The sequence below is a fragment of the Ischnura elegans genome, chromosome 8, assembly GCF_921293095.1.
Source record: "Ischnura elegans chromosome 8, ioIscEleg1.1, whole genome shotgun sequence".
Lineage (NCBI taxonomy): Eukaryota > Metazoa > Arthropoda > Insecta > Odonata > Coenagrionidae > Ischnura > Ischnura elegans.
The window spans coordinates 38,023,062-38,049,632 of record NC_060253.1 but is presented as its reverse complement, the minus strand read 5'-3'; the positions used below and the strand labels follow the sequence as shown (position 1 = coordinate 38,049,632).

At 43.0% G+C, this 26,571-nt stretch overlaps 1 protein-coding gene across 1 annotated transcript in view; it reads right to left on the bottom strand.

The window, feature by feature from the left end:
• Window positions 1–1,232: 1,232 nt before the first annotated feature.
• LOC124163302 (myc protein-like) overlaps window positions 1,233–26,571 on the bottom strand; it is a 58,469-nt gene continuing 33,130 nt past the window's right edge. The window contains exon 3 of the mRNA XM_046540115.1: window positions 1,233–5,813. Within this exon, the coding sequence (XP_046396071.1) occupies window positions 4,804–5,813 (1,010 nt within the window). The 3' untranslated portion in view covers window positions 1,233–4,803. The remainder of the gene's footprint in view (window positions 5,814–26,571) is intronic.

Sequence of the window (26,571 nt, the reverse complement as noted above, 5' to 3'; positions counted from 1 at the left end):
CGGGTACGCGGGATAGCCCCCGCTCCCTCCAGATACCAATGAAACAAAAGAGTTGCATCCCGTCACCTACTCAACGTCCAGCTTGTGGCCTGTTTTTGCTTTTGATGTTTCTACTCATGGTTTCTATGAACTTTGGGACATAATACAATCACACTACCACTTTTGCAACCTAAGAACAGCAAAATTTTTGACGCTATACCCGAGCGTCGCAATATTTGTTGACGATATAAACGGGTTTTCGTACGACATAAAATGTTCAATTTTGTTTGGTCTGTAAAAAATGTGACGTTAAAGCCGAGTTGGCATTACAGCCGATGCCGTTGTAACCAAGTTCCACAGTATATCATTTAGTTGAAAAGCAATCCAATCGGAAAAAAATGATTCATATATTTTATAACAAACCTGCCAAACACCCTAGAGGTGGCTCGCAGGGTATTATGTAGATGTATAATAGCGATCAGCGGTCATTTGAGATACACCGTTAGTGCAATAGGCGACCAAATGGTTAGGCCATTTGAACCTGGAGGGAAGGAAGGGTGGAGAGAAACCCGGTGTCGGCATTGGTCATCTCTGAAAAGACAGACGGCAGAGGGACCATGGTTTAAAGTCCCATCCTACAGAGGGAGCCCAGAAAAAGTGACTCCCTCAATGCAGCACTCAATAAGGGATCTAGCCATCCATGAACAGTAAAATATTTCAATCCTACCGTGTGAGCGGGGGTGAAATTCACATAAATTCCCCTGACCCGGGAATCGAACCACGGACTATTTGCTTTCCGGGCCGTATCACAGACCACTACGATATCCAAGTTCCTTAATTCCTATTTCAATTGTACCGAGGCTCATGGTATTACATGTTAGGCTTTCGTGGACCATCAAAGACGAAAAAGCCTTCAATGAAGCCACAATCGGAAGAGATCCTGCACTAAAACCCCTCACGGCGGCAGTAGCCCGGGAAGGTAAAGGTACGTGGTTCGATTCCCGCTTCAGGGAATATTTTTCTCATGGCAATCCATGTGAATTCCACTTCTGAAATGCTGTCTTAAACTGAACCCGGGCCCATGGGGTGAGAAGCCAACACTCCATCCACCAATTTCAACAGATCTCCTTTCGAAGACGGCTTTTTCTCCGGGAAATGCAACTGCCACACAAATTTCAACGATACCAGGAAATATGACTAAGGGCTCGAGGTCTGGGGTTGGTAACAGTAGAAATGAAAACAAAAGGATTCCTTTTTTTTTACACCAACAGCATTTACTCAAATCACATTGCATACATACAGACTGATTGATGCATTTTTTTTCTTGAAAATTTTAAGTACAATTACAGTAGATATTTTACCACTAACACATCACTTTTTGGAGCACAGCCTAATCATTTTCATTCGAGTCCAAGAATTCAATACAGCAGTAAACATATATAGGAAAAAAATGCGCCATAAAGAGATTAAAACGCGGCCGTTTTAAAGTGTTAAAGTCTAGTAGGACTTTTTCTTGCTTGGTGGGAGCCAAAAAAAAGGATATCAATATAGTACACACATTGCTTCGTCACCTTCAAAAAAATGAAAGTATCTTCCTTCCGCCAGCGGCAACTAACACGTGTTATTTATTCCCAACTATATAAATGCTTTTCATATTTTTTTCACCCTTATGTTAAAAAAATAAAGGCTCCCCTGCTGTATGTAAGCAAATGTTAAAAAAGATAAAGAACATCGCTGTCTCAATGCGAACGAACTAAATGAAAAAAAAAACCCATGCTTGAAAGGATACCTTCTTCGACTGCAAAGCCGTCGGCGTAAATTAAAACAGAACTAAAGCCAGCCTACGCTCCTGTTTTCTAAAAAAAAAGTGCAAAAAATTAGGAGCGAGCCTTATTTTTTAAACTTCTTGAGGTTTTCTGCCAAGATGACTCCAAGGTATCGAAAAATTTACACCACATACTTTGAATTACTAGGTCATGAACAACATCCTTCTGTTGCAAATATATATGCATTCATATATGTCTTATATATTCAGTTACCTATTTTTTTTAATTATTATGCTTCCCGATACAAATAATAAACAAAATGGTGCATACTATACATTATTGATGATATCTTCTTTTGGAAAGAAACTTTTCAATGCTTATATTATTTTGGGTTTTTTGCTGCTCGAAAAAACCTGCTCATATACAATAATATTTACAATATTTTTTAAGTCATAAATTCTGTGATCTGTCTTTGCGAGCATCAGCACGCGCTACTAATCTCTATCAAAAATTACAGACAGGTACCAAAAGAGCAACTCCTTTTTAAGTGGTTATAGGTGATTTTTAAAGGATATAATTAGAAAAATCAAACACAATATTGGCACTTCAAAGCAATTAGAATCGAATTAGAGATAGAATTTCAAACTAGGACTGCAAAAAAATAGCTCAACGAATCAACCCCGTGAGTAGCGGGGAAATATAATTTTGAAAAGGCAACATCGATTGCAAAAAACAAGACACGGCAAAAATAATTAAGGAGCACTAAGTTTTTTCTTTACTCATACCGTGAAAATAACATCATGACCGTGTTTCCGCTATTTTCAAGAAAATTATTTTTTTAAAGCCGAAACTGCAGATACTAACGCATTATACATTCTAAAAAATATTAATAGTAGATACGGAAAGTCGAACAAAGTAGGGTTGGCCTGATTTCCTTATCCTAAACTGCTTTACTTCCCTATCCATTGGAAAGGCGAAGAAGAAGATATGACGACTGGAAAAACCAAATTGCCGGCACGAATCAAAGCAAACGGAAAGACACCTTAAAGTCTACGTAGGAGCGAACTCATTATTTCCAGTTAAAAAAATATAATTACCAAATATTTGAAAATACAACATATATCACTTGTGTAACACTAAATCTTTGCACCATAATGAAGTCATTTAACAGAAAGAATTATTATTACACCTACTAGTGCAAAGCCACACACAGGAAAAAAACAATAGTGCATTCAATTTCTTCACCCCGCAACATAAAGCCTTTTAACATATATGACCATGTTGAGGGTTTAAACTTTCGTAAGGTTTCATTTCAATTAAATCTTTAAGACGAGAGAACAAGTTTGCATTTAAAAAACACCTTGAAAAAAAAATCAAATGAGAAAATTACCAAGTGAAGTGATATGTTTGAATAATCTGACAAATACACTTTTCTAATTCTTGCTCGTGGAAAAGGCAATGAACAATATTATTACACCTAAAAAATAGGACCCGATAACGGGGCTCCCAAGCATTCATTGAAATGCAAACTCTTACAACAACTCCAAATCTCTTACAATACAAAGGATAATAAAGTAGAAAATAAAGGCACTATCAGGTGGAATGAGTATCCGTTGGCAAAAAACTGACATAAACCCTTGTGACGGGAACTTTACATTATATATATATGGCGAAATATGAGCAATAAGACTTTGGCATTTAGCTGACAATGCTAACTCCTTATAAACTGTGAAAAAGACTGCTTTACAAAAAAAACTGTGTTGAAATTCAGAATCACTAAACACTACAATGAAGTTGAGTAAACATAAAATAAACATACTCAGATGCAGGCATTACTAAGTTCACCTATTACCCCCGGCCTTCTATTAGCCAGAAGGCTAGCGAGATGGAATAGGACCACCTCTAGAATTAAGTTCGAGGTTGGTAACACAAGAATCAAATCCCAACAGCAATTTTCACTCCTACTACCAGCCTAAGTGTCCGCGCAATCATCGGTACCCGTAACACCAACTGTTCCGTGTGAAGGACAGGGCAAGATCACGTGGGTACCGGGGCACAGCACATTTCAGGGCTGCACATACAAAAGTCCTAACAAACCAGTTGTCACACGTTTGGATACATCCGCAACTACATTAAATGTCCCCGCAACTCAGTATATTGAAGTCCTCACCCAACTTCCGACGCACATAGACCGTAATTTAAAGGTCGTAGTTCTTGAAAGAGAGTCTTCACGACGAAAGCACAGTGTTTTCCTTGTGCACAGATGATAGAAAAATGTTCAAACATTAAACTATGCAGCACGTGAAATCATCACCATCTACACAAAGCTGCACGATTGTCTTACACAGTTTTTTCCTTGTCTTTGTTCTGCAATGAGGAGTCCACAAAATAATAAATCCAATACACGCTAAATGAAAAAAAAGTCACACCCACGAAAAATGCTACATATGCCGACTAAACTTTCTCTTTAACATCTATTCATATATAATAGCGGCCTGAGCTATAACTTCAAAAAAAAAGAAAGGAGAATTGCATTGATAAAACGGCGAATGGACAGTAGCTGACTGTTCGCCAAGGAAGACAAAGGTAAGAGGTACGAACAAGATTACAGATAAATATATAGTTACAAATTTTTCTTCATATAGCCGACGATCCACACTCACAAAAAACACCGGCCGGCGACGTCAAGTCCCGTATCCCGCGACAGCGGTAATGCAGTGTGCTTACACACGGTCCCACAGCTTATTATCCTCACATCCATTCAGAACGACGAATTCTTAAACTGCCACAGAATCATGGGCACGAGAGAAAAACCAGCCGTTCCCCAGTCGCGAGCACAGAGCGCAGTCCAAACCGATGGGGACATCGACACGAAAAAACTAAACTGTTCTGAATTATACGGAACTATATCAATATATATATATTTGTCTCTCTATGTTACAATAGATATATATGCATCATATATATATATTATTCATTCTTCATATGTACACACGATAGGGATGAGAAAGTACCCTCTTATAAAGTCCACCATACATCAGAGCGTGACCCTAACTGTTTACCGCGCCGCCGCCAGACTTCTCCTGAGCGACGACACCTGAGCGCGTAGGGCAACTTGTCGGGCCCTCAAGGCCTTGATGGAGTCCTGCTGCTTGCTGCCGATGGCCGTCAGGTGAGAACAGAAACCAGCGGCTTCCCTGAGTATCGTGACTTTGGCGGCCCTCTCCTTCTCCCACACAGCCGGGACCAGCAGCCTCAGGTTCTCGAACGCGTTCCTGAGGTCAATGCGTCTCTGCCTCTCCATGGTGTTGTGCATGGACCGTCTCTCCAGGGGGTCCTCGGGAGCAGAGTCGCCTCCTTCGTGGGACTGCCGGTGCTGGCGCCTCCGGTGACCGCCGCCGCGTCTCCTGGGAGGCGACGCCGTGCTCGAAGACGACGAGGACAGGTACGAGTTGTTGTAGCTTGAGGACCAGGTGCCGTGCCCGGAGGAGGAGGAAGACGGGTGCTCGTCGTAGTCGGGGTCTTGGTCGCGGTTCTGACGTCTCCTCCGCTTGTGGCGGCGGTCGGTGCGGGATTGCTTCGCGGAGGGACCGCGCGGGTCCTCGGAGGCGTGCCGTTTCGAACCTGCCGAGATCTTCCCACCGTTACCGTGGTGGGAAGACCGGCTGTTCCCGGCGCTACTGCTGTTGGACGAGGAGTAATGGTGTCCGTGGAGGTGTCTCTGCCCTTCCGAGCTGTCGTATCCCTCGTATTCTTCTTCCTCCTCCTCCTCTTCTTCTTCCGCCTCCTCGCTCTCTTCCTCCTCCTCCTCGTCTTCGTCCGAATCTTCCTCGTCGCAGCCGTCGCTGAACGCCTCGGCGGCGACGTTGGCTGAGACGCGGGCCATGGCGGCCTCGACCGTGAGCTGCAACTGCTGCTTGTCCCTCGCGCTTGGGTTGGTGGGCAGGTTGACACGGCCGGAGCCGGCGGAGGCCTTGCTGTTCCGGGAGGCCGTGGGGGCGGGGCTCGACCTCACGGAGGGCACGGGCTTCTCGCCTCCGGTCAAGCTCACCACGTCGATTTCCTCCTCTGCAAAGACAAGAAAAGAGATCATTAGAAAATTTGGTACAACTAAATTTTCAGACAAATAAGTTTGTAATACTGCATGCATAAACATACTACAAACAGAGTTCGTTCCCAATATATATACACCCTTGATATAACATACATACACCAGTAGTATCAAAAAACGGAATTAAGCGTAACCTTCCGAGAAATTAAAAAAACTTGCTTCGTAGGAATACGAAAATTGAGATCTCATTGATGTTAGGAAAGATAAACTTTAGGAAAATACGGTATATTTAAACTTAAATTTTAAATTTATGGTATATTTTAAAAAGCACGAACGACAACCCTCTATACAAAAAGTAATTTTTTCATTTGGTGATGAATTATTAAAAGCCATTGACAACAAAACACGATAAGTTCCCTCTAAAATTTTAGCTACGAATACTACATGCGCTGAAAAAACATGCATCCACGAAAAAAGGCAATTTAACATGCTAACTATCACCATGCATAGATTTTCTCTTCCAATAGCCCAATATTTTTGAATCAACACGTTCCCAATATTTTTCTCAAAGAAACACATTTTCAACAAAAAAGAAAACTATCGTCGATTTGCAGCCGAAACGTGTAGGAGAAAACAAAAAGAATCATTACAGGGGAGCATGTATAGCCCATGCACATCCCTTTAAACGCAAGCCATGAATTCGGGATCGCTTCAAGGTGCGAAAGGCAAGCGATCCTGGTCGAGATTTCGCGTGTTATCCCGAACCGCACGAAGAATAAGGGCGGGAAAAATTAGCCGCTTAAGGGTTAAAAGATCGGTGGAGAAGAAACAAGAAAGGGGGAAGAGTCGACCCTCATTTCAAGCAGTGCAACCCCTTCGTCACCGCAGAAGGGAACTTGTGGGGCTTCAGAAGTGACCGCGGTGTGAAGCCACACAAAGACGACGGCTTCCAGAAGAAAAAAAAACGAACCACGAAAAGCGCACAGCGCGAGCGGTAGCGTCTTATACACGCCAGATTGGAGAAAAGACGGAAATGGAATTTCTCGCAGTAAGTATCCCAACGACTATTGCCTCAAGGAACAAATCCTCGGGAGGAGATTTTCTCCTTTTGCGAGGATAACTTACACGTGAACCGAACATGCTAACGGAGTGATGAACAGAATCGATAGACGACGGCTACGCAAACAGTAGGACTACAGTGTTCCCGCTTAGGTAACCGAGAAGTGCGAGGTATACAGTCGAAGCGCACCAAATCATCTCCAGCTCTAAGGACTGATATCGCTAATGCACAGCATTGCTAGGAGTACAGTTATGAGCAAATGTCACTCACGAAAACCACGGAATATCTCAATACTCTTCAAGGTGCTTCTACAACGTGAACTAACGAAACAATCTGGAATTATCAATTAAACTCCCTCATCCATTCACTTAAACTCTCCAAGCTACTCATTTAAAAAAAGCCTGCAGACTGTCTACGTCAACCAATTACCGCCAAAACGTCGAAATGGCGCGTGGATTGGGTTGTTGCGTAACAGACTATTTATTAGAAAAAAAAGGAGTGATCACGCTATTGACAATGCTACTGAATGCTCGAGTTCCATAAAGCATTCATTCATTCCAAGTCGTATGAAACTCAGGGGGAAAACGAACTACGATACAGTTCAGCATAATATCATATTTTATCGTTAAAGTGGTTCTAAGATTATGTCCACCGTAAAAGATGTATATATGCTTTATATCTCTTAACAGCGGTTTACGTGGTCCGTGGAACGCCTGATTACTTAATGATACCCTCCATCCTTCACTTGCCATCAAACACAGGCGAGTAAGAAAGCAAACTCAAAACAAAATGGACAAAAGCAAAGAGTGATCATCTTACAAAACTCAATGGACGAGCGGAATAAAATAAGAAGTACACATTAGAAAACATGCGGGCATGAGGTCGGCCAACATAACGCCTCAAACTCAGCGGGAGACGCCATTGTTTTTTCTTCCCTCCATCCGCCCTCTAGTGGAGAGTAAGGGGAGGAAGACGAAAGAAAAAAAAGAGATCACGACATGTGCTTAGAGCGTCCGACGCTAATTCCTTCGCAGCAGGAGGCCGAGGCAAAACGGAAGGACGCCATTGGCAATTGGACAAGTCACAACTGGCGCCACAAATGGAGCAGTTGAAGAGAGACCACCAAGACGACTCGACAAGTTTGTTTCACTCGTGGCGTGCAACTAAAACACAGCATCCGAACAGGCCTGTGGACCATCAGGCGCATCATTCATAATAACGAACTTAACTAAAACGAATTGCAACACGGTTGCATATCGGGACAACATAAACGCGAGCAACTTCAATATTCAACTAAAGAGACTACGGAAGGGATTTTTATTACCATGTACGGAAAGAGTGATAACTGAAGGAATAAATCGGTCCCTAACACATTCACTCACACCATAATTATATAAAGACGTAAATTGAGCGAAGAAACCAGACTGAGAAATTAAAAATGTCAAGCTCATTACGGTGTGTAAGTAATAACAGAAAAACGTTTGCAACAACAAATCAAGATTTGTTACAAGAGGAATTAACTATCTCTTCCACATTCATTCTTTCAATTCAACAAGGAAACTTCTCACATTCAAAATCATTTTTCTAGGATTGTCAAGATCGTCGAGAACAGTTTAAACTATAACTGCCAATATGCTGAGTAAGAGATACTAAAATAAAAGCATAAAACGGTTTGAAGTTACCAAACAGAACTCGCTCCCCATCGTGACAGAGAGCTCTCTCCAGGGATTCAAAAGAAGACGCGAAATAATAAAACGAGAGAGAGAGAAAGAGGAGGAGAAAAAAATGAATCTCGCCGCAGCGCACTCGAGGCGAGAGTGACGTATTTCGCCCGAACCTTCCACAACAGCAGGGCTAGCGTTCCCCGCCGCCATGAGCAGGGACCCTTTCTCTCTCACTCTCCCGGCCACGGCGCTCCCCCTTCCCGCCAAAGAGTGCGGCTGGCCCTCGACGAATCCACTTCCAATGACGAGGGAAAGTAGGATGAAGGTGCGACAAGCGGCGAAAGAGGGGTGTGGCCGCCGCGGATTCTAAACGGGAGCGGAGCGACAACACCGGACGAAGGTTTAAAGACTTAAAAAAAAATTCCCTAACTTCGCATTCCGATGTGGGAAGGAGGGCTTCCTTCTAACCCTTTATTATGTAGCTCGCACCGACGAAAACAATATTACGCAACATCGGAATGTCAACATAGACACGGAAATGGGAACGTTGAAAACGGAAAATGAAAAAAAAAAAAACGCTCCTGAGATATCAATTACCCACCTAATAGAAACAAAAAAAAGAAAAAGGACGTGCGAAAAATTACGCAACGTATTTGAACGGAGTGTTACGAAAATATTGAATAAGAGGGAAATCTCAAGAATAGCTTGATATCATAAGAGATAATAAATATGCTTTTTTTAAGTATCAGTCGATAAGCAGTTAACCTAAGATAACCGAATAATATGCAAATGTCGACATTAGATACTTCCCCCACCTAATTAATCAACCAACTACACCCATATATGAAATAAGCCAAAGGTCAACTACAGAAAGTTAAGGATTAACTATAAAAATTAAGCTACAGGATTAGAGTATACGATTTCGTAAGGAATAACGAGAGATGATCCTTATAAAGGAAAGGAATACAACCATGCGACTCAAAATTGGTAATTGATAGGAAGTGAAAAGGAGATTAGAAATTAAGAGCAAACGCAGCGGAAAAATCCCCTTGCTCATTTATCCACACAAGAGCGGTCATTGAAGATGAACCTCCTAGATTGAAACAAAAAGTGGGTCACGCCAGCCATCCGGCCGGTTAAGGGACATCGGTCGACCACTGCAATGTGCACAGGGAAGGGTCGGGTCATGCGCACATCATGCTAAACAAATTTAAGAGACAGTAAAATGAACGAACTAGGAATATTAAACCCGAGTTCTAAGGTCGTTTATCCTGTTCAACCCCACCCGGTTAACACGACTCATGAAATAGTCAAAGGAAGAGTGCTGGCTACATTTTCAAATAAGCTATCGATGCCTACATTCTCATGATAAAGCTGTGTGTACTCGTACATGATATTTACAATTTCCCGGAAAACTAAGTTGACAAAATATACATCCGCTATGAACATAAACGCGAAATACTCCTCTCATTGATTGTATCAAAACCAGCTTGCCACAAAGTGTATACAAACAATCCATACTTAAGCAACACGGTTACAATACGCTTGAGCATCTATCCCAAAAAAAAACAATTTAACTCTTCGTCCCAGACATGAAGATGGGCAACTGTATACTTCACTCGTGCGAACCCGAAAACAAAGCAACTTCCACAGCAACTTTACTAACACTTAAAGAGGTTTATAATTCAATTTATAAATAAAAAAATGCGGGTCTAGTTTCCACAGAACATTTAATCACGCAACCGCTTCCAATACATTTCGTACACCAGACCATTATACGAAATGTAATAATGATATAATAATAATAAATGCCTTTATTCAGGCGCGGTGGAGACAAATAAGTGCCCTCTTCCACCCCTAAATACCAAAAATATTAAAATAGGCTAAAATTAGAAGAAAGTATTCGTAACTTCATCGAAATAACATTAAAATTATTTATATTATTTATGAGGCATTTTTTGATGGATAAAACATATATATCACGACACAAACACGATATGTTGCTAATATTGATATCAAACTACACTAAATATTTTATCCATCACTACGCAAAAAACCCTTCCAATGAATTCGTCGAAGTAGATGCTTGATGAGAGGGCAATCGGATTCCCAAAAAAGAGAAACGTCTGAGGGAACGGAAGAGACGCCCGGGTGCGGCAAGAGGAAACGCGGCATCGTATGGAGGAGATTGGCCGGGCGCGGCGCAAGGACAGATGCAATGGGGCGGGCACCGTCCTATGGAGGTGGGGGTGCGGCACGGGTGCGGGAAACTCTACCGCTCCCAAGACTTGGCAACCGCGCCGACGCGGAGGAACGACGGAGCGCGGCAGAAGGGTGCGGGGAGGGGAGGGGGGAATTTGGCGCGGCGGTGTGCGGCGCCCTGCCGATCGATATGTGCCAGGCAATGAACTCTTGCGGCTGAGACAGGGCAAGGGTGTGGAGGCGGGGGGAACGGAAGCTTGGGGGAGGGGGAGAGAGACAATGGGGGGAAGGAAGCGGGGGTGGAAATGCGAAATAAGCGCCCCCCCCGCCAGACGTCCCGAAGTCAACCCTTCCCTCCACCCCCATCCCTTTAAAATCGGCACGAACTTATACATGGTTCACATACCCCCTGCCATAAACCGTGGAGGTGGCTTGCAGGGCATTATGCGGATGAACCAACCATTCACTATCAAATTTAGAACAAAGGTAGTACTTCTGGATTTATCACGGTTTTTCCCCCGCATCAATTTGCTTATGGACAACAAGGCCTTAGACAAGAAGATCATGTGGCAAGATCGTCATCATAATCACTGGTCAACAGTCCTAAGATATTGGTCTGACGCAGATTTCCAATAAATTATCCTAACAGTTAACTTTTCATACCTACGTATTTCCTCTCTTTATTCCAATACATTTCGTACACCTGACCATTACACGAAATGTAATAATAATATAATAATTTATCATATACAATTTCCTAGATTTCCAATTTGAAATTTTTAAATATCCCTGACGTGTCATGTGCCACTGAAGACGTACCATAAGCAAGTTAACCTCTTCCCACGCCGAAATAACTCCGCACCTATAAATTCATCCCTACCTTAGCTCGGCCACCTCTTCCTTCCTGGCTATCACCGAGAGTCTGATGAATCCCCATCCTATTCGCCTTTAAATATAGCTCGCGGTAGAAGTCAATTGGATAGTAAGTAAGGGAGCTAGAGAAGGAAAGTAAAGTGGTTTACAGTGTGTACGAGCGAGGATTCAAGAAACCTGAATCATTAGAACTTTTAATGATCATTATTCAGACGAAAAAATAGAAATGTAATTAAGTAAATGGATGTAATTAGTGTCAACCTGTTTCTCCACTTCAGCTTCTGATCAGCCGCAACTAGCTAAGCCTGTTTCATGAAAACATTCTGTGGGAACTTAAAAAGAAGTTTTTGTTTACGTTACAATCGGAATGGATTCTTAAGCAGGTACGGTATATATTGTTATCATCACGGAGACAGCGAACACTCGCGTATTTTTTTCATAAACACGCCACAGCCAAAACAGGGACTTGACAACTCAGTTACACCGAGCATGTAGTGAATCCGCCCGGTAAAATATCATTCTGGGCACCTAATTGCACGATCTTACATGTTTACGTAAGGTGCAGTCAAAATTGCGTCCCGCAGAGCGGTGAATAGTTGGAACGCAAGCGAGAATGCATGGACGTGAGATAGAAAATTAGACATTCGCGCAATTGCACGCCATAATGAGAAATAAATGCAATTATAACCTGCGGAATTGCGTGCCCCGTATACAACGGGCTCAAGCCTAACCAGTATTCTCCGAGATTTCCTAGAAGGAAAGGGCGGGAGAGGTTTTAAGAATGAACGCGAGGAAGTAGTAGCGTAGGCAAGACGAGCGATGGGAGCCCAGTGGCCCGCGAGAATGAGCGGAAGTGACGCAAGCGATGGCGGGAAGTTGGTTAAGCGACCCAAGACGGGAGGAGGGTTCCTGCTGGAGTAAAACAAGAGAAGGCGAGAGGCCGATGGTCATTGATGGTGGTGGCGTGGGAGGAGGAGGCAACTCCACTGGCCAACAGTGCGCACACCGGATGGATAGTATTTATTTATTTACAGGAGAGCGATAACCTTTGTGGGTGGGGCCCGCAAAGGGGGAGAACGACCTCCACAGCCTCCGCCGCGGCACTCCACAAACAGAGCACCCCCTCCTCACGGACGGCGGGATGATAGCTCACGTTAAAGGGAATGTGTCACGCCTATCAACACCGATCGGCAGGGAGACTATATAAACGCGATGGCATCAATTCACAGAGTACGAAATAATAACTCGTCATCACACATGCCACAGCCCTTCAGCGAATCCAGAAAGGATGTTCCAATCCCGGTCAAGACAAATGATTTTTCCCTCAGTGGAAAATTCGCACTTATGAAAATAAAGTGAGGTTAATTATTCTGCTGATTATTAATGGTAATGGTTCTGGAATTCATTCAACACTGAGATACATCAACGTTTTTACATATTCACAGTCTATGCTGAAATGTATATTATCATTAAATCGTCATAAAAACAATGATCACAGAGCTTCTTACAGTTAACACATCGATCATGCTTGATAAAATGTTTAAAGCACAAATTCCAGAATCCGTATGACATCGCTAGTCATTTCCTTGAGTAACTATAATAATTATCTTGACTCCTAAATACGAATATTTTACCACAGAATTTTATCCGGAGCTAAACTGACACATGTATCTTCCCAGGGGCTATCATTTCATTTCAAGTTAATCCATATAAAACGATGTAATAGTTAAAAGTTAAGTGGGAACACTTGTGCGGTAAAGGAAGGAAGACATCTCACTCCAGCAACATTAACATTCTAGGAGCGAACAGAATGGCTGGAGAAGTGAAAGAAAATGCTAGAAGTCGACGTAGAAAGGACGTAGGATGATAAAATTCAAAGATAAGACTGAGAGGAAACGGCCAGAGGAAGAAGGAAGTTGGAGAATGCACAGGGAAGACTTTTAGATGCATCCTTGTGCCGACAAAGGAAAGGCGAGTCCGACGTATAGAAAAAAGAAGACACTATATATAATGCTGGCATGAAAATAAGTGCTCCACAATTAGCTAGCAGATCATCAACTGTTTTATCTTAGAAATGATGATTCGAAGATATCAACCTAGGAGTTTAACAAAAACCTCCTGATAACATGAGTACAACGAAAAAATGGTCAATTATTTCTACACAAGAAAAACTTGACTCGTAACCCAGATTTCGGCGGCAGAATGTTTCAAGATATTTAAGTATATCATACATAGAGCCCCAATTTTTATAGGGGGGATATAATTAGTGAGTTTTCCGTCATGACTACGCCAAAATAAAAAAAATACGCATCAATAGTTAATGCTACATAATCAAATAGACATCAAATAAGTGGAATATTTAAAATTTTGCCCATTTAAGGAAAAAAACGTAGTTATTTTGCCGAGAGTGATCAATAGGAATGCAAGAAGAATCATCGCCCCAGCGTCTTCCCCTCGGGAAGAATATAGACGTGCGGTCCCAGGCGGCGAGACTGCGTATATTTACGGAGGCACGTGACCAGCGGCCGGAGAGGTTGCTACAGGACATTGCCGCGCTGCCGAAAAAAAGAATTTATATATCCCCGACGTGAACCCAGGTCGGGAAACACAAGAGCATCGGAGGGCGGAGAGGAGAAGGGGTGGATAAATTAAGGGCGGGGCTAAGGAGGGGTGGAGGGGGTTGAAGTAGGAGACAAAAGGGGAAGCTCTCTCTCCTCTCCGGAGGAAGATTAAAAGGGACAGATATGGGGGGGGGGGGATGGGGAAGGGATGCTATGCGACACAGCAGCCATGCGGTGGGGGAACTTGACGGAAAATGTTCATCAAGGGCTTTGGGACGATGCTCATCCCAAGTCATCATCAAAAAACCCACGACGGAAATTAACGAGAGGGGGGAAAAATAAAAGTAGCAAAAAAATGACGCGAGTACATTCCAGAGCAATGACCCCCCGGCTGCTAGCGAAACATAACCTTGATTTCAAGGGAGACATCACCGGCATTCAGTACGTTACGATAATAAATACGTCGCAGACAGGAATTCCGTTTATTGCCACTTTATTGAACCCGTCAAGACTATAGCGATGATCGATAATGTGAAAATCACTGAGACTAATATTAACTACTATCGATGAGCATTAGTAAGAAGCACTTTGCCACCCTTGGTAGCAACTGAATCATCTATCAAATATGAAGGCAGTCGAATGTACTAAATATAATGTTATCAAGTGCAATGTTTTATGACCGTGTGGTGGGCATGTAGCGGTCCTCTTGCATGCTGCATGTTGGTGACTGACCACCCCCTGCCAAACACTCCAGGGGTGTCTCGCAGGGTACTATGTAGATGTATAGTAGTATTGTAAATGGGCAACCCTTTATAGAACGAATCACGTACAAGTAAAAATAAAGTAATCATTACGGCCAAAATAAAATGTAACAGGTGAAACTGTGTAGCACTGTTCAGCCAATAACTTTATGTGACAACTTTAAGATCTCATTCAAAGCACAAGTCGGACGCAACTGGGAAAAATCAACACCGCTCCAGTTCCGAATAGCATAACGATGTGAGAGAGAAGCGAGCGAAAAGCTTCGACTCAAGGCACGATTGCGACTTCCACGCAGAGCCATATGGCCCGCAATGATTCCCAGGCCACCCTCTGTACCACGGAGATAAGGACTATTGCCGGAGGGGTTGGAAGAGAGTCGTGCAGATACCACGGGAAGTAAACAGATCACGCGCCGGTGACATCATCCGAGATTTTTCAAGGGCTGCCCCCGCCCCTTCTTTTCCTGGCGCGGCGGAACCGTGGCAACCCACGCCAACGAGCAACAAAACGGGGTATAAATGACGAAGATCGATCGAAGCGATAGAAAAAAAATGAGGCACGAATACCGCAAAAGCCACAGACTTCCTCCTCGATGCTACCCTTCCCCAACGATTTCGAAAAAAAGGAGGGGAGAAATATTTTTCGCATCTTCAAACAGAGACCACCCTCATTCACTCGACTTCAGACGTGACGATAAGGCAACACTGCACGCCGGGAAAAGAGCGCGGAGAGAAACAAGCGAAAAACACCGGGCGAATCTCAGAATCGCGGAACGTATTCGCTGGAGACTCAGAAGTTTGAGATGCTGGGGGACTCGTAATAATCGAAATAAATATTACGGATATTGATAAGACAACACACTCTCCTCAGAGCAAACTGATTTCCATTCAACGTTAAAAAAACACATAGAACAGTGAATAATCGCGGTTGTATAACAGGCTGTCCAGATTTAAAGGCTAAGACAACGATTAACTTCATAACAAAAGCCGTCATTAAAGGCATTTAGTGGACGAATTATTGATACAAAGGGCCTGTCTCCAGATGATCGTCTCCTAAAGAAAAGCCGTCGAAGTAGGAGCAGGAGACCCTTCCTTTCGCCTAGTAAGACAGGAATTGAGTTTATCGAGACTTTCGTAAAGTTCCTATTCTTAACGGAGGGTGTAGTGAGGAGTGGCACTACCAGAAATAACCAACCCTGACATGTCAAATAAAAGAGGCTCGTACAGTTCACCCACAACTAGCACATAGAAAAATAAGGAAAGATATACCGAAAACAAGTCCACGTAGTAAAGTGTGCGTCACACGTCACCAGCATCACATCGGCCCCAAGGAGACGAGAAAGCAAGGAACAATTATATAACACTTTGGCCACCGCCGAGAGATCAAGACAAACCGAGCGAAGAACCACACGACTGGGGAAACCCATCAGCAATTGGGGGAGAGCTTCCCATTTAAAGCAAAACCCCTCTACACCAACTCCCTAAGCACTAAATCACGAATCAACCAGAAAAGGGGCGGGAGTTCTTGTTGAGATGTTAGAATGGAAGAGCAAGAGGAGCGATACTGCGGATGTCAGGGAGTGATATGTATATATGATGGGGGGGGGGGGATCAATACCCCCGTAACGAAACGAGGGTGGATGGAAGACTCAGCGAGCCTGTTCAAGTGAAGGAACATTGTGCGCGTGAATTCGTAGGGGGCGGAGATGTATTTGAACGAATCGCAGCTCTATCAAGGAAGATCATAGATAGAGTGTTCAGAATTTTTTTTCGCGTAGGTTTAGTGCCAATGAACGCACTAACCCCAAAACCAATAAGTTTAATCTCTAAGAATGCTGAATTAAATGTCTTTTCAATTTCACATAAAAGTTTTAAATAAATTCCCATCATTAACCTTTACCTTTGTTGGCATAGAGGGCTAGAGAGATCACCAACAACTACGCAGACACTACAGCTCCTGTCTATTCATTAAATTCGGTATTTAGTAATGATTTCGTACTTATTTAACAACCGAACTTAGGACCTTTCCTTGCAATTAAGTTGGACACGACATATATCCAGGCCCTGGTTAGCTGAAAAAATCCACACAAGCGGGATTCGAACCCGCGACCACTGGATAAGCAGGCAAGGACTTTATCCCGCCGCCATATTCATGTCTATAGTTAATATTTTCCACTAGATTGTACCCCTTCCTTCCATAAATATACTGCGGTCGCCAGGGAGTCTAATGCATGCAGGGGGAGCCCACAACATGCGGGGAGGATTTGAAAAGAGATTTTTTTTCAAGTGCACCAGCAGGGGTGGGAGGTGACAAATCGAGCCCCCCTCCCACCACTTCAAACAGCCCCGGATGTAGAGAGGGGGTGAAGAGAGGGTGGGTGTGGCTCGGGGCGCCCGCCGTGTAGACGACCTACCTTAAAGACGAACCCCGTGAGCCGGCTGCACGAATTCGCAGGCGCAGAAAACGCCCCTTCATTCGGAAACGGGGCGACAGGGGGGATTGAAAGGGGGGTCCCGGTGACAGACCCTGTAGAGGGGAGGGGAGAGAGAAAAGGGTGCGGTCCGTGCTCTCCAGGGCACATTAATCCCCAACAGGGAGCAGACTGCGGCAGCCCTCCGCCAAAATATCCCGCGCACGGCGTGAGAGAATGGGGACGTTAATTAATGCACTGATTGAAATAAGCTAGCGTCCAGAGGGTTCTACGCGGTAAGGACTAACGGCCCTGCATCTAAGTCCCGTGCTCATAAGGCGAGACTAACCCATGATGGCATCTACTAAAGAAGACATTGCAAAACTCCTAAATATCCTCGTAAGAGACACTGAGTGCTTCTATAAAAGTACTAGACGATTTTTCCTGGTCGGTAACGCCCATTCTGAAATACATGATGAAATTTTCAGGGGTCCAGGAGCTCAATATTATTTCAGAAAAAAATAACCTGGCTAACAACCAGAAAAATGTACCCACGTTCACTCGCTGGTCGACTTTCACGTTAAAATTGTGAACGACAAGGAATAATTATTCGCTTAATCAGGCAAAATCACGAACTTATGACATCTGATAGGAAGAAAGCATTATGACGTATTTACCCATTACGTATTAACAAAAATAAATAGTATGAATCCTCTTCTGGTAAATCAGATTATCTCCAAAGGGAACTACGGTGATGAAGCAGTTCAATAGATACAGAGCAAACACTCGAATGGAGTTGAACTATAGAAAACATTGAACCGTCGTCACAAGTTCGTAGCACGATGCATTGGAAAGAGACGCACAGGGCATGGACGCTATCTGAGACCTCAACGAAGGATGCAGGTCGAAGCGATGAAGAAAAAGAAAAACCTTTCGGGCGCGTCTGTGTGATCTTGACCGTGACAGTCTCAGACGGACGCCGAGTGGCAAGTGCGCCCTAGTATTGGGGCGCCAAGGCAACGCGAGTAGGCCAACAGATCTCAACCCAGCATCATCGATTGCACAATACCACGATTAGCTTCGGGGGGCTGTGCGCCAGGACTGGCGGTGCGAATAAAGGCATAGAACAAAGGACCGAAAAAATTCAAGGGTATCGTAAAAATGTGCCACCGCTAAATTTATACGAATACGTACAAGCATAAGGCGTCTTCGTCAAAATATTGCACACTTAATTGACGCGACTTTCTTTTGGGTTTAAACGCGTCATAATTTAAATAAAAAACGACGGTGTCGTCCCTGTCAATGAAACTTCTCTCAGGTAATACCCTGCGTTCTATCAGCCGTCTCCTGCGTAATTACGCGTGAAAAGTTTGACTCTGTGATAAGGGTTTGCCAATGACAAACTCGCCGGACACACAGGAAGTCATTCAAGGAATTTATATCACACCATTAAAACTATTTTCCAAATCAGAAAGAAGAAATAAATGAAAAAAAAAGTTGTAATATTATTACCCAGATCACAATCACGAGAAGTGACTCAAAGACATTAACTTAGCTTGGAAAATGGACTCGTCACCACTCGTAATAATATTTATTACTGTTACATAAGCGTGCGACGAAGTTTCCCGAATTGGTACTCCCTTTGGGATGGTCGCCAAAGGGTCATTTGGCAAAAATCACGCGCCAATAACAACTGCGAGTCACGTCTCGGATATTGACCAGATGATAGCATTCTACGCCGCGGAGAACCTTGAATCCGCGAAGGTCAAAAAAGCTAAGAGGGAGGAAATGAAGCGAAAAAATTATACGGGAGGAGCCAGGCGTTGGGATTGAAAAATCGACTCCCACATGAATCATACCTTCCCACGCCAACTTTCAATGTCAGTAACCTCACTCGAGAAGAAGAGCAAAGCTGGAGCTTACGCCTTTGCGACAATGAGAGGAACTTCAGGAGCAAGTGGCAAGTAAAGGGGTGAGTTGGCAAGAGGAGAAGAATACGCGGTTTACATCTTGCGGGATTTTCGCTCGCTCCACGGCGTCCAAATGTAGGGGCGGCTTCTAAAACAAGCAACAGCCTCGATGCGTAGTACACAGTCAGTGATGAATTTTCGGCGCTAAAAATCTAGGGGTATATAGGAAGAGGCTGAATTACACGCAATTCCCTCAGCTATAGGAAATAGATGGAAATGAAGGATTGAACCGGGGGCTGTGCGCCAGGACTAGGTTAAAAAAATCTAACATAGAGCATTTACAAGAAATCGTGACTTCGTAATTCGTGATGAAACAAGTAAGTAATTTAACAAGTGTGGAGTATTACTAATAATATTAAATATCAACCGAACCGAGCATCAGTAACAGTTTCCTATGACTACACCACTGAAAACAGAGTCGGTGAAAATTAAGTGTGGAATATCACTAACGTGTTCCATTGTGTATAGAACGATAGGCCGAAAAATATTAAATTAGCTAGTTCTAAGAAGGAGTACAGAGAATGGTCAAAGAATTATCAAATACATTTCGAAATAGATTAATAGTAGGTGTTATACAAAAAATCTGACAAAACGTTTGCGAACCCTAAGGTCGGAGGTTACTTGTATTATGCAGTAGTGCTACAAGCTTTACTTTTCGGTTCTAACGCTACAAAACTCAACACGTATAAAATGATAGATTTTTTAGATGAATACATTCCAGTTTTCCTGGTTATTTCTCCAAATACTATACCAGTGAATAATACTGTACGCATCATTGGAAAAAACTGAAAAAAAGGAGGAAATGAACGAATACACAATTCTCCATGCAAAACTTTAAATAAGGGATTGAAATGTCGCTGAATATATTACATCGGGGGATGGAATGAAACAAGTGCCACGTATAACAAATAAGTAGTGCAGCGATGGGAGTGAAGGGCATCGATTCGGCCCAGACGCAGAGATCTGCCCCGCGGATCGGATCAGCCCTGATTACAGTTCGATGGAGGATGAGATGGGGGAGTTAACTTCGCCGCTTTTCATTGGTTTTTTTTTTTTCGCACGCCTCTCCGGGAAGCCCCACCGATGGAATGCGGTCGCCGAGAGAACCCGTCCTTCCTGATTATATCGGCGGTGGACGGCAGGCGCCACGCGAAAGAACACCGCCGGCACTCCTGCCCCGCGCTTTCTCCGTGGGCCATTTCACCAACGATAGTCGAAATGGCAAAATCTGGGTGGCTGGTAAGCAATAAATAGGTATTATAAAATACATACCTGGCCTCATGAGACGATTGAACGATGACACAGGCGCTTACATTTTATGATATTAATTTCAATTAATTAATTCTGTTGTAATAGAATTTAATCGTATTTTTAAATACCTACTTATATACCCGCCACCTTGTAGATATATAAAGGATTAAAAAATCCATAATGAAATGACGCCCTCAATTCAATCAAGTCACCAATTTTTTAACGCTATCAAACGCTCTTTATGGACCAACTACCGATAATAGTCCATGACGATGAACATAATGAATAACGTACTGAATATCTGAAATAGGCAGAAATGGAAATAGTTGGAATAAATATATGTACCAACGGTTTGAACGTATCTACCTACGGTACAACCAGCGTTGAGAGCCAAGGGCCAAAAAATGGCGAAGTTATATTTAAAAAATCGCGAATTTCACGTAACCAAGGAGAATTTTAGAATGCTGTTTAAGGAAACGCACTTTAGAAATATTATACTATTAATGGAATAAATGGGGGAAAATACGAGAAATAAAGTAATGCAGGAGTTGCAGCTCTTTGGTGAAAATGTACGAATAAGTTTCACATAAAACAGTTAAAGAAAGAGATAACGCAAGGAAGTGATTAAAAGAAGAAAAATGAAGACTTATTGGAGAAGAGGGTATTATTATCATCCACCGCGAACATGAGTAGTGGGGGGAAAAGACATCGACCTAAGGAGATGAAAAACGCTTGTCACGACGGGATTATGGGAAGGGGGTAAAATGGAACGAAAATTAAACTTCGGCCCTGAGGGCGACCGGAAACACAAGCACACGATGACAAACTTCTCCCGAGCGAGAATATTACGGACGTTGCCCCGCCGAGAGAGAATTTCGCGAAAAAAAAGCAAATTCTTCCAAAAATCCACATCCCCCAACGTGGAAAGGGAAAAAAAGGAAGAAATATTACATCTCTGACATCAACCGCACACAAAGAAAATCGTACCTCGAATACGGTCAAAAGAAGCCATATCTTGAAGATAAAGAATTCACTTCCTCACGTTGGGAACAGGAAATACAGGGACCTTACACGTGAGCAGTCCTTTGTCAACGTCATCTCCGCTGGACCTTCTCGACCGAGGAATTGAAAGGAAGTACTTAATTAATAAGTACGAGGAAAAGGTCGTTGGCTTTTACGTTGACGCCAAACTGCTGAGTGAAATTTATTGGTAAATGCATTATTAACTTTTGAAGAATATGTAAAGGAAACCTCACACCAAAAATGTATACTGATGAACCTAATAAATAAAGATCTACCAAAAGCAGGCTCTGATGACTATCGCGTGACAATATGAGCATGACTAATATAAATTTTAGGGTGACCAATTGCGCATAACATAGGGAAAAACCACATTGCAAATAAAAGCACAGTAAGTATCAAAAGTTTCTGCAACACATTTAACATAAATGACTGTACTATCACATAATACGTACGAGTATAACACGGCAATCAAGTCCCGATGAAACCACGTAGTATCGCCTTCCGGATGTAATATAGGGCACACACACAGGAAAGTATTTGAGAGACATATCGTCTGACTTAAAAACAAAAGAAGCTCGCCAACGGCGCTGGACCCAATAATGGGGAGGAGAAGAAAAAAAATGCCGACCCAATCCCATTTGAATTCGTGCTAATTCACAACCTAGACATGTGTAAGTCTGTGGCGGAAAAAACACACATTGAGGAATGCCTAAGACTGAAATGGAAAATGCAAAAGAAGACTGCTCGGAGAAAAAATATCTGGATCCCTAGGGTGGGTGGAAGAGAGGAATTCCAATCCTGTTTGTGCATACAGCTGCTGACACACTTATGCACAGATACACGCCTCTTCCAAGACAATCGAGTACCACGTGACCATCCCTTGCGTTCACTTTAAAGAGTCGAGTCGATTGTATAAGAATGGGAGAGAGTAAAATAAAAAAAATGATGATTTCATAACGAAACACAGGGCAGATACTACAAAATGAAGTTCAATATCAACTGTGTGTTAACAGGTATGGACAGTTTTCGGGGAAATATAACAGGAAAATCTAGGAAATGGCTTTGAGCTACCACAATTCCAGCAGGTTGACATTGGTAAGTGTGAAGTATCACTACTGTGTTATCCTAATGAATATTAGCAAATAGCTGAAACAATGTTGCTTATGTTTCCTGAAATTTATTGTAACGGCCTGAATGCGGATTTTCGAAGAGATGAAGGTACATAAATATAATCGAAGAAATAGAGGATGGAAATAACACAACGCGCTGCGATATAAGAAAGTTAATCACGGAGAAATAACCGATTTGGCCAATCCCCCTGGGCGATGACACAGCCTCTAAACAGCGTGAAAGTCATAGCCACCACCTGCCACACTCCATCGCGGAATCCAGCGAGGTAAGGCAGGATGTTGGCGATTGGATTCCAGTGGCGTGGCGAGAAAGTCCTTCGGCTCCAGGGGGGAAGATATATAGCCGAAGCGGGGGAGTAGGGGCACAAAAGCCTCTGATCACGCAATCTAGGCCAGAGAAACGAACAAAAAACCACAGGTGAATCGGAGACGAGATTTTAAGCGGCCATCTCGCACAGCTTCTGGGTCACCACCACCAGATCACGGAAAGAAGGCAAGGCATTTCAAGAAGCTAAAAGACGGCATGAATGAACTACCGATTTTTTTTAACGGGTAAGAATAAAGATACTTCCAACAGTCCACGAGTCAACGAAGACAGCCAAATCATGGTGGCTATCAATAACCTGGTTTCAATGTTGATAACACGAGATTATAAGATTAAAATCAACTCAAACAAATGGGTTACACGGGGTAGGTAATCAAGGATTAAATGAAAAGAATGGTTTAGATATAAAACTGTGAATAAAAAGGACAATAAAAAATAAACAGCTGTGCCGGGTGATCCGTCAGACCAATCTTCTGATTCCTGCTGACTTACGATGATCGCAAAAGTCATGACTTATCCCTCAAGCCACGAACGTTGTATAAATATTTCACTTATCAAGATATTTCCAACATTTGTAATATCTAAGCGATAAAAAAAACACTTGGAACTGTAAGTTTTCCCGATTACATCCGAAAATCGTGACTGCCGTATGTATCGTCTCGTTCGGAGTAACTAAAAACAATCAGAGTTGACCAGTACCAATTTGGCGTGAGATACTTTTAAAGGGTCACAACAAAGATAAACAAGAAACGAAAACAAATAGTAAAGGGGAGTCAGTACATTCACCAACTTCAATCGATTGAAACGCGCTATTCGGTCAATAACACCTGAATCGGGAGAAATCGACCTGCGTTAAGAACGGAATACTTCGCGTGGGCGATCAAACGTATAAATCCACGTCTCGTTGCGAGAAGGAAGATGCTGTGAGGTGGTCTTGGGGCAACGCCCTCGTCCACGTAGGCCACCACGCCCATCCACCCGCCCCACTAACACTGGACCCGGTTTCCATGGCAGCTTCTCCCACCATCCAAACATACCCAACTCCTCTCTTTTCGCCAAATGCAACGCCCTGCGATGACCTCAACGAGGCTCGCGTCCACTCGAGTCAAACAAATACATCGTTTCTACTGTTGCTCTACTCTTCTCTAATTATTTTCCTCTATTTTTCACCTGCATTAGAATCCGCGAAAAATATTTTATTGAGATATAAAGGAAGCTCGCTACCTGAGCGAAAATGTAGCTGAACACCGACATGATTTCACATTTTGTCACGAAACCACGACCAAATTTCTTCCAACTATACTGTATTCTCGATTTGAAACTGAATTCATGAATTAAATGCTTGGAAACGTAATTAGTCACCGATGCTTACACAGCGATAACGAAAAAAAAACTCAAAATATATGCGTCAGTACATTCTATGTTGTATACCCTTACATAATGAATGCTGTGTAGCACTGAGTTGTCATACAAAAATAGAGGAACATTCCCTGATGTTACTCTTCCTGGAGTGGCAACATACGCGAAGGATTTGAAAATATTTCTTAGATGACATCCATCCATACTGCGAAATAGTCCGAAATTAGAGTGTACTTAGGTCCCTCGCCAAAAATCAACCCAACATATGAACTTACTTCCAGACCAATCCTCCCGTATAGTCAACAAACGCACCCCTGATATGAAAGCCCCACCCTTAATCAGAAATTAACCGGAGGGGCTAACCCACCCTTGGCCACAACAAAGAGCATACGCTTCCGAGACCTCGCTATCAAGGGAAGACAGGCGGAAAACTGAACGCCCTCTCCCTTACACGATGCGGGAATGGGATGTTATGAGTGAAGGGGTTGGAAGGGCTCTTTCGGAAGGGGGTCTGAAAATAGGAAGGACAGGAAGGCAGGGCGCGTGGGAGCGGTTGGGAAGAGACGGCAGGATAGGGTATTCACCTCGAGCGGCCCGAGCAGTGATATTTACGGGCTAGACAGCAGGGGGGAATGGGAGAGAGTGGGAAGGGAAGGATAGGAACTAGACCAGCAGCAGCACCCGCCGCCGACGGGAGGCTAGGTTGACGTGACATGACCGTGACAGCATCGGGAGACGTGAATACACACATTCGGGGGACGGGACAAACATATCTCACCCAGCACAGCTGTGAGTGATTTGGACGCCGAGCGACGGAAATGCAACTCACACACACACAAAACCACCTCACGTTAATACCAGGGTTCATACCAGCATCCCATTTTCAATTACCAGGAAGTTCCGCCGATTTCTTAGGGCTATGTAAAATTGCCCAGACTATAAGCATCGGAAAGCAGTCTTATACGGGGACTGAGTGGAAATTTATGTGAAATTACGTTAAGCATCAGTTGCGTTAGTAACTGACACAGACGAGATATATTGGAATGACATCTTGATTTGATGAAAAGAGAGATGGCACTATATTCCACAAATGCACTGAGTAATGTGCGTTTCTTTTAACGTACATACTCAATAAATAATAAAATAAAGTTCCATCCCTCTTTTCACAAACTAAACATTAGTAGTAGTACTTAAGAATCGCAAATCAAGACAGCAACCATAATCAAAGTATTCATTTTAATAACAATAATAGCCCGGAGACTCGCTATAAAACAATAAGAGACACGTGAAATAGACAAAGGGACTCGCGTTGTAAAAGTGTCCCACGGTGATGTAAATCGCCAAAGATAGGGTATAAATAATTATCGGAGAATTAATTTGAAAATCACTGCGCGTCGAGAAAGAAATGAGATGAAACGAAGAATATTTCTAAAACAGCGGGCGTCAGAGTGATGTCACAGGTGGGGAAGAGCATTAACAAGAATGGCATTTTCAAGAGAATGGACGTTTCATGTGGATCTGTCCGTAAAAGGCAAAGAGAAACGTCGATGTAGGAAAGGAGGTTCTCGGTGCAGACGAATGTGTTTGGGCGAGAGATTTGAGGAACCCACGCAGAGTAGGCGGAAAGACCAAATCGGAGATGAACGACACATGCATGAGGAAATGAGGTCACTATCGAATTAAGAAACCTCTGCTGCGATAGTACCAATCAACGAAAATACCCATTTAAACAAATCTAAAATTCTTAAAAATACAAACGAGAAAAAAACGATAGTATAAAAGGAAATGAGACTAGTTAGGAGAGCTATTTTAGGGTTTCCCCGCATCAATTATGTAGCTATCGTTCCCTTTATTTTCACGTAGGTCTTGTCTTTAGACTGGTTACAATAGCTCATAGTTAACAAATATAAAGAACAATCTATTTCTAAGCCACGTCCCTTCCCAGCTACTTGAGGTGACTATACAGATTAAAGCAATATGGATTCTGTTACAGCAGGTACCCACATAGCTTAAACTTTATCGAACCCTTATTCAAGTTATTAACTCTTTAATGCTATTTATACACAAAAATATAGCGTAAAGGAGTCTCCCACTTCATTCCCTACGCAAAGGAACATCGGCATTTACGACTTCATACGATTTTACGGGCAAAAACAATGCTTATGCACGAAAGACCACTTTTCGG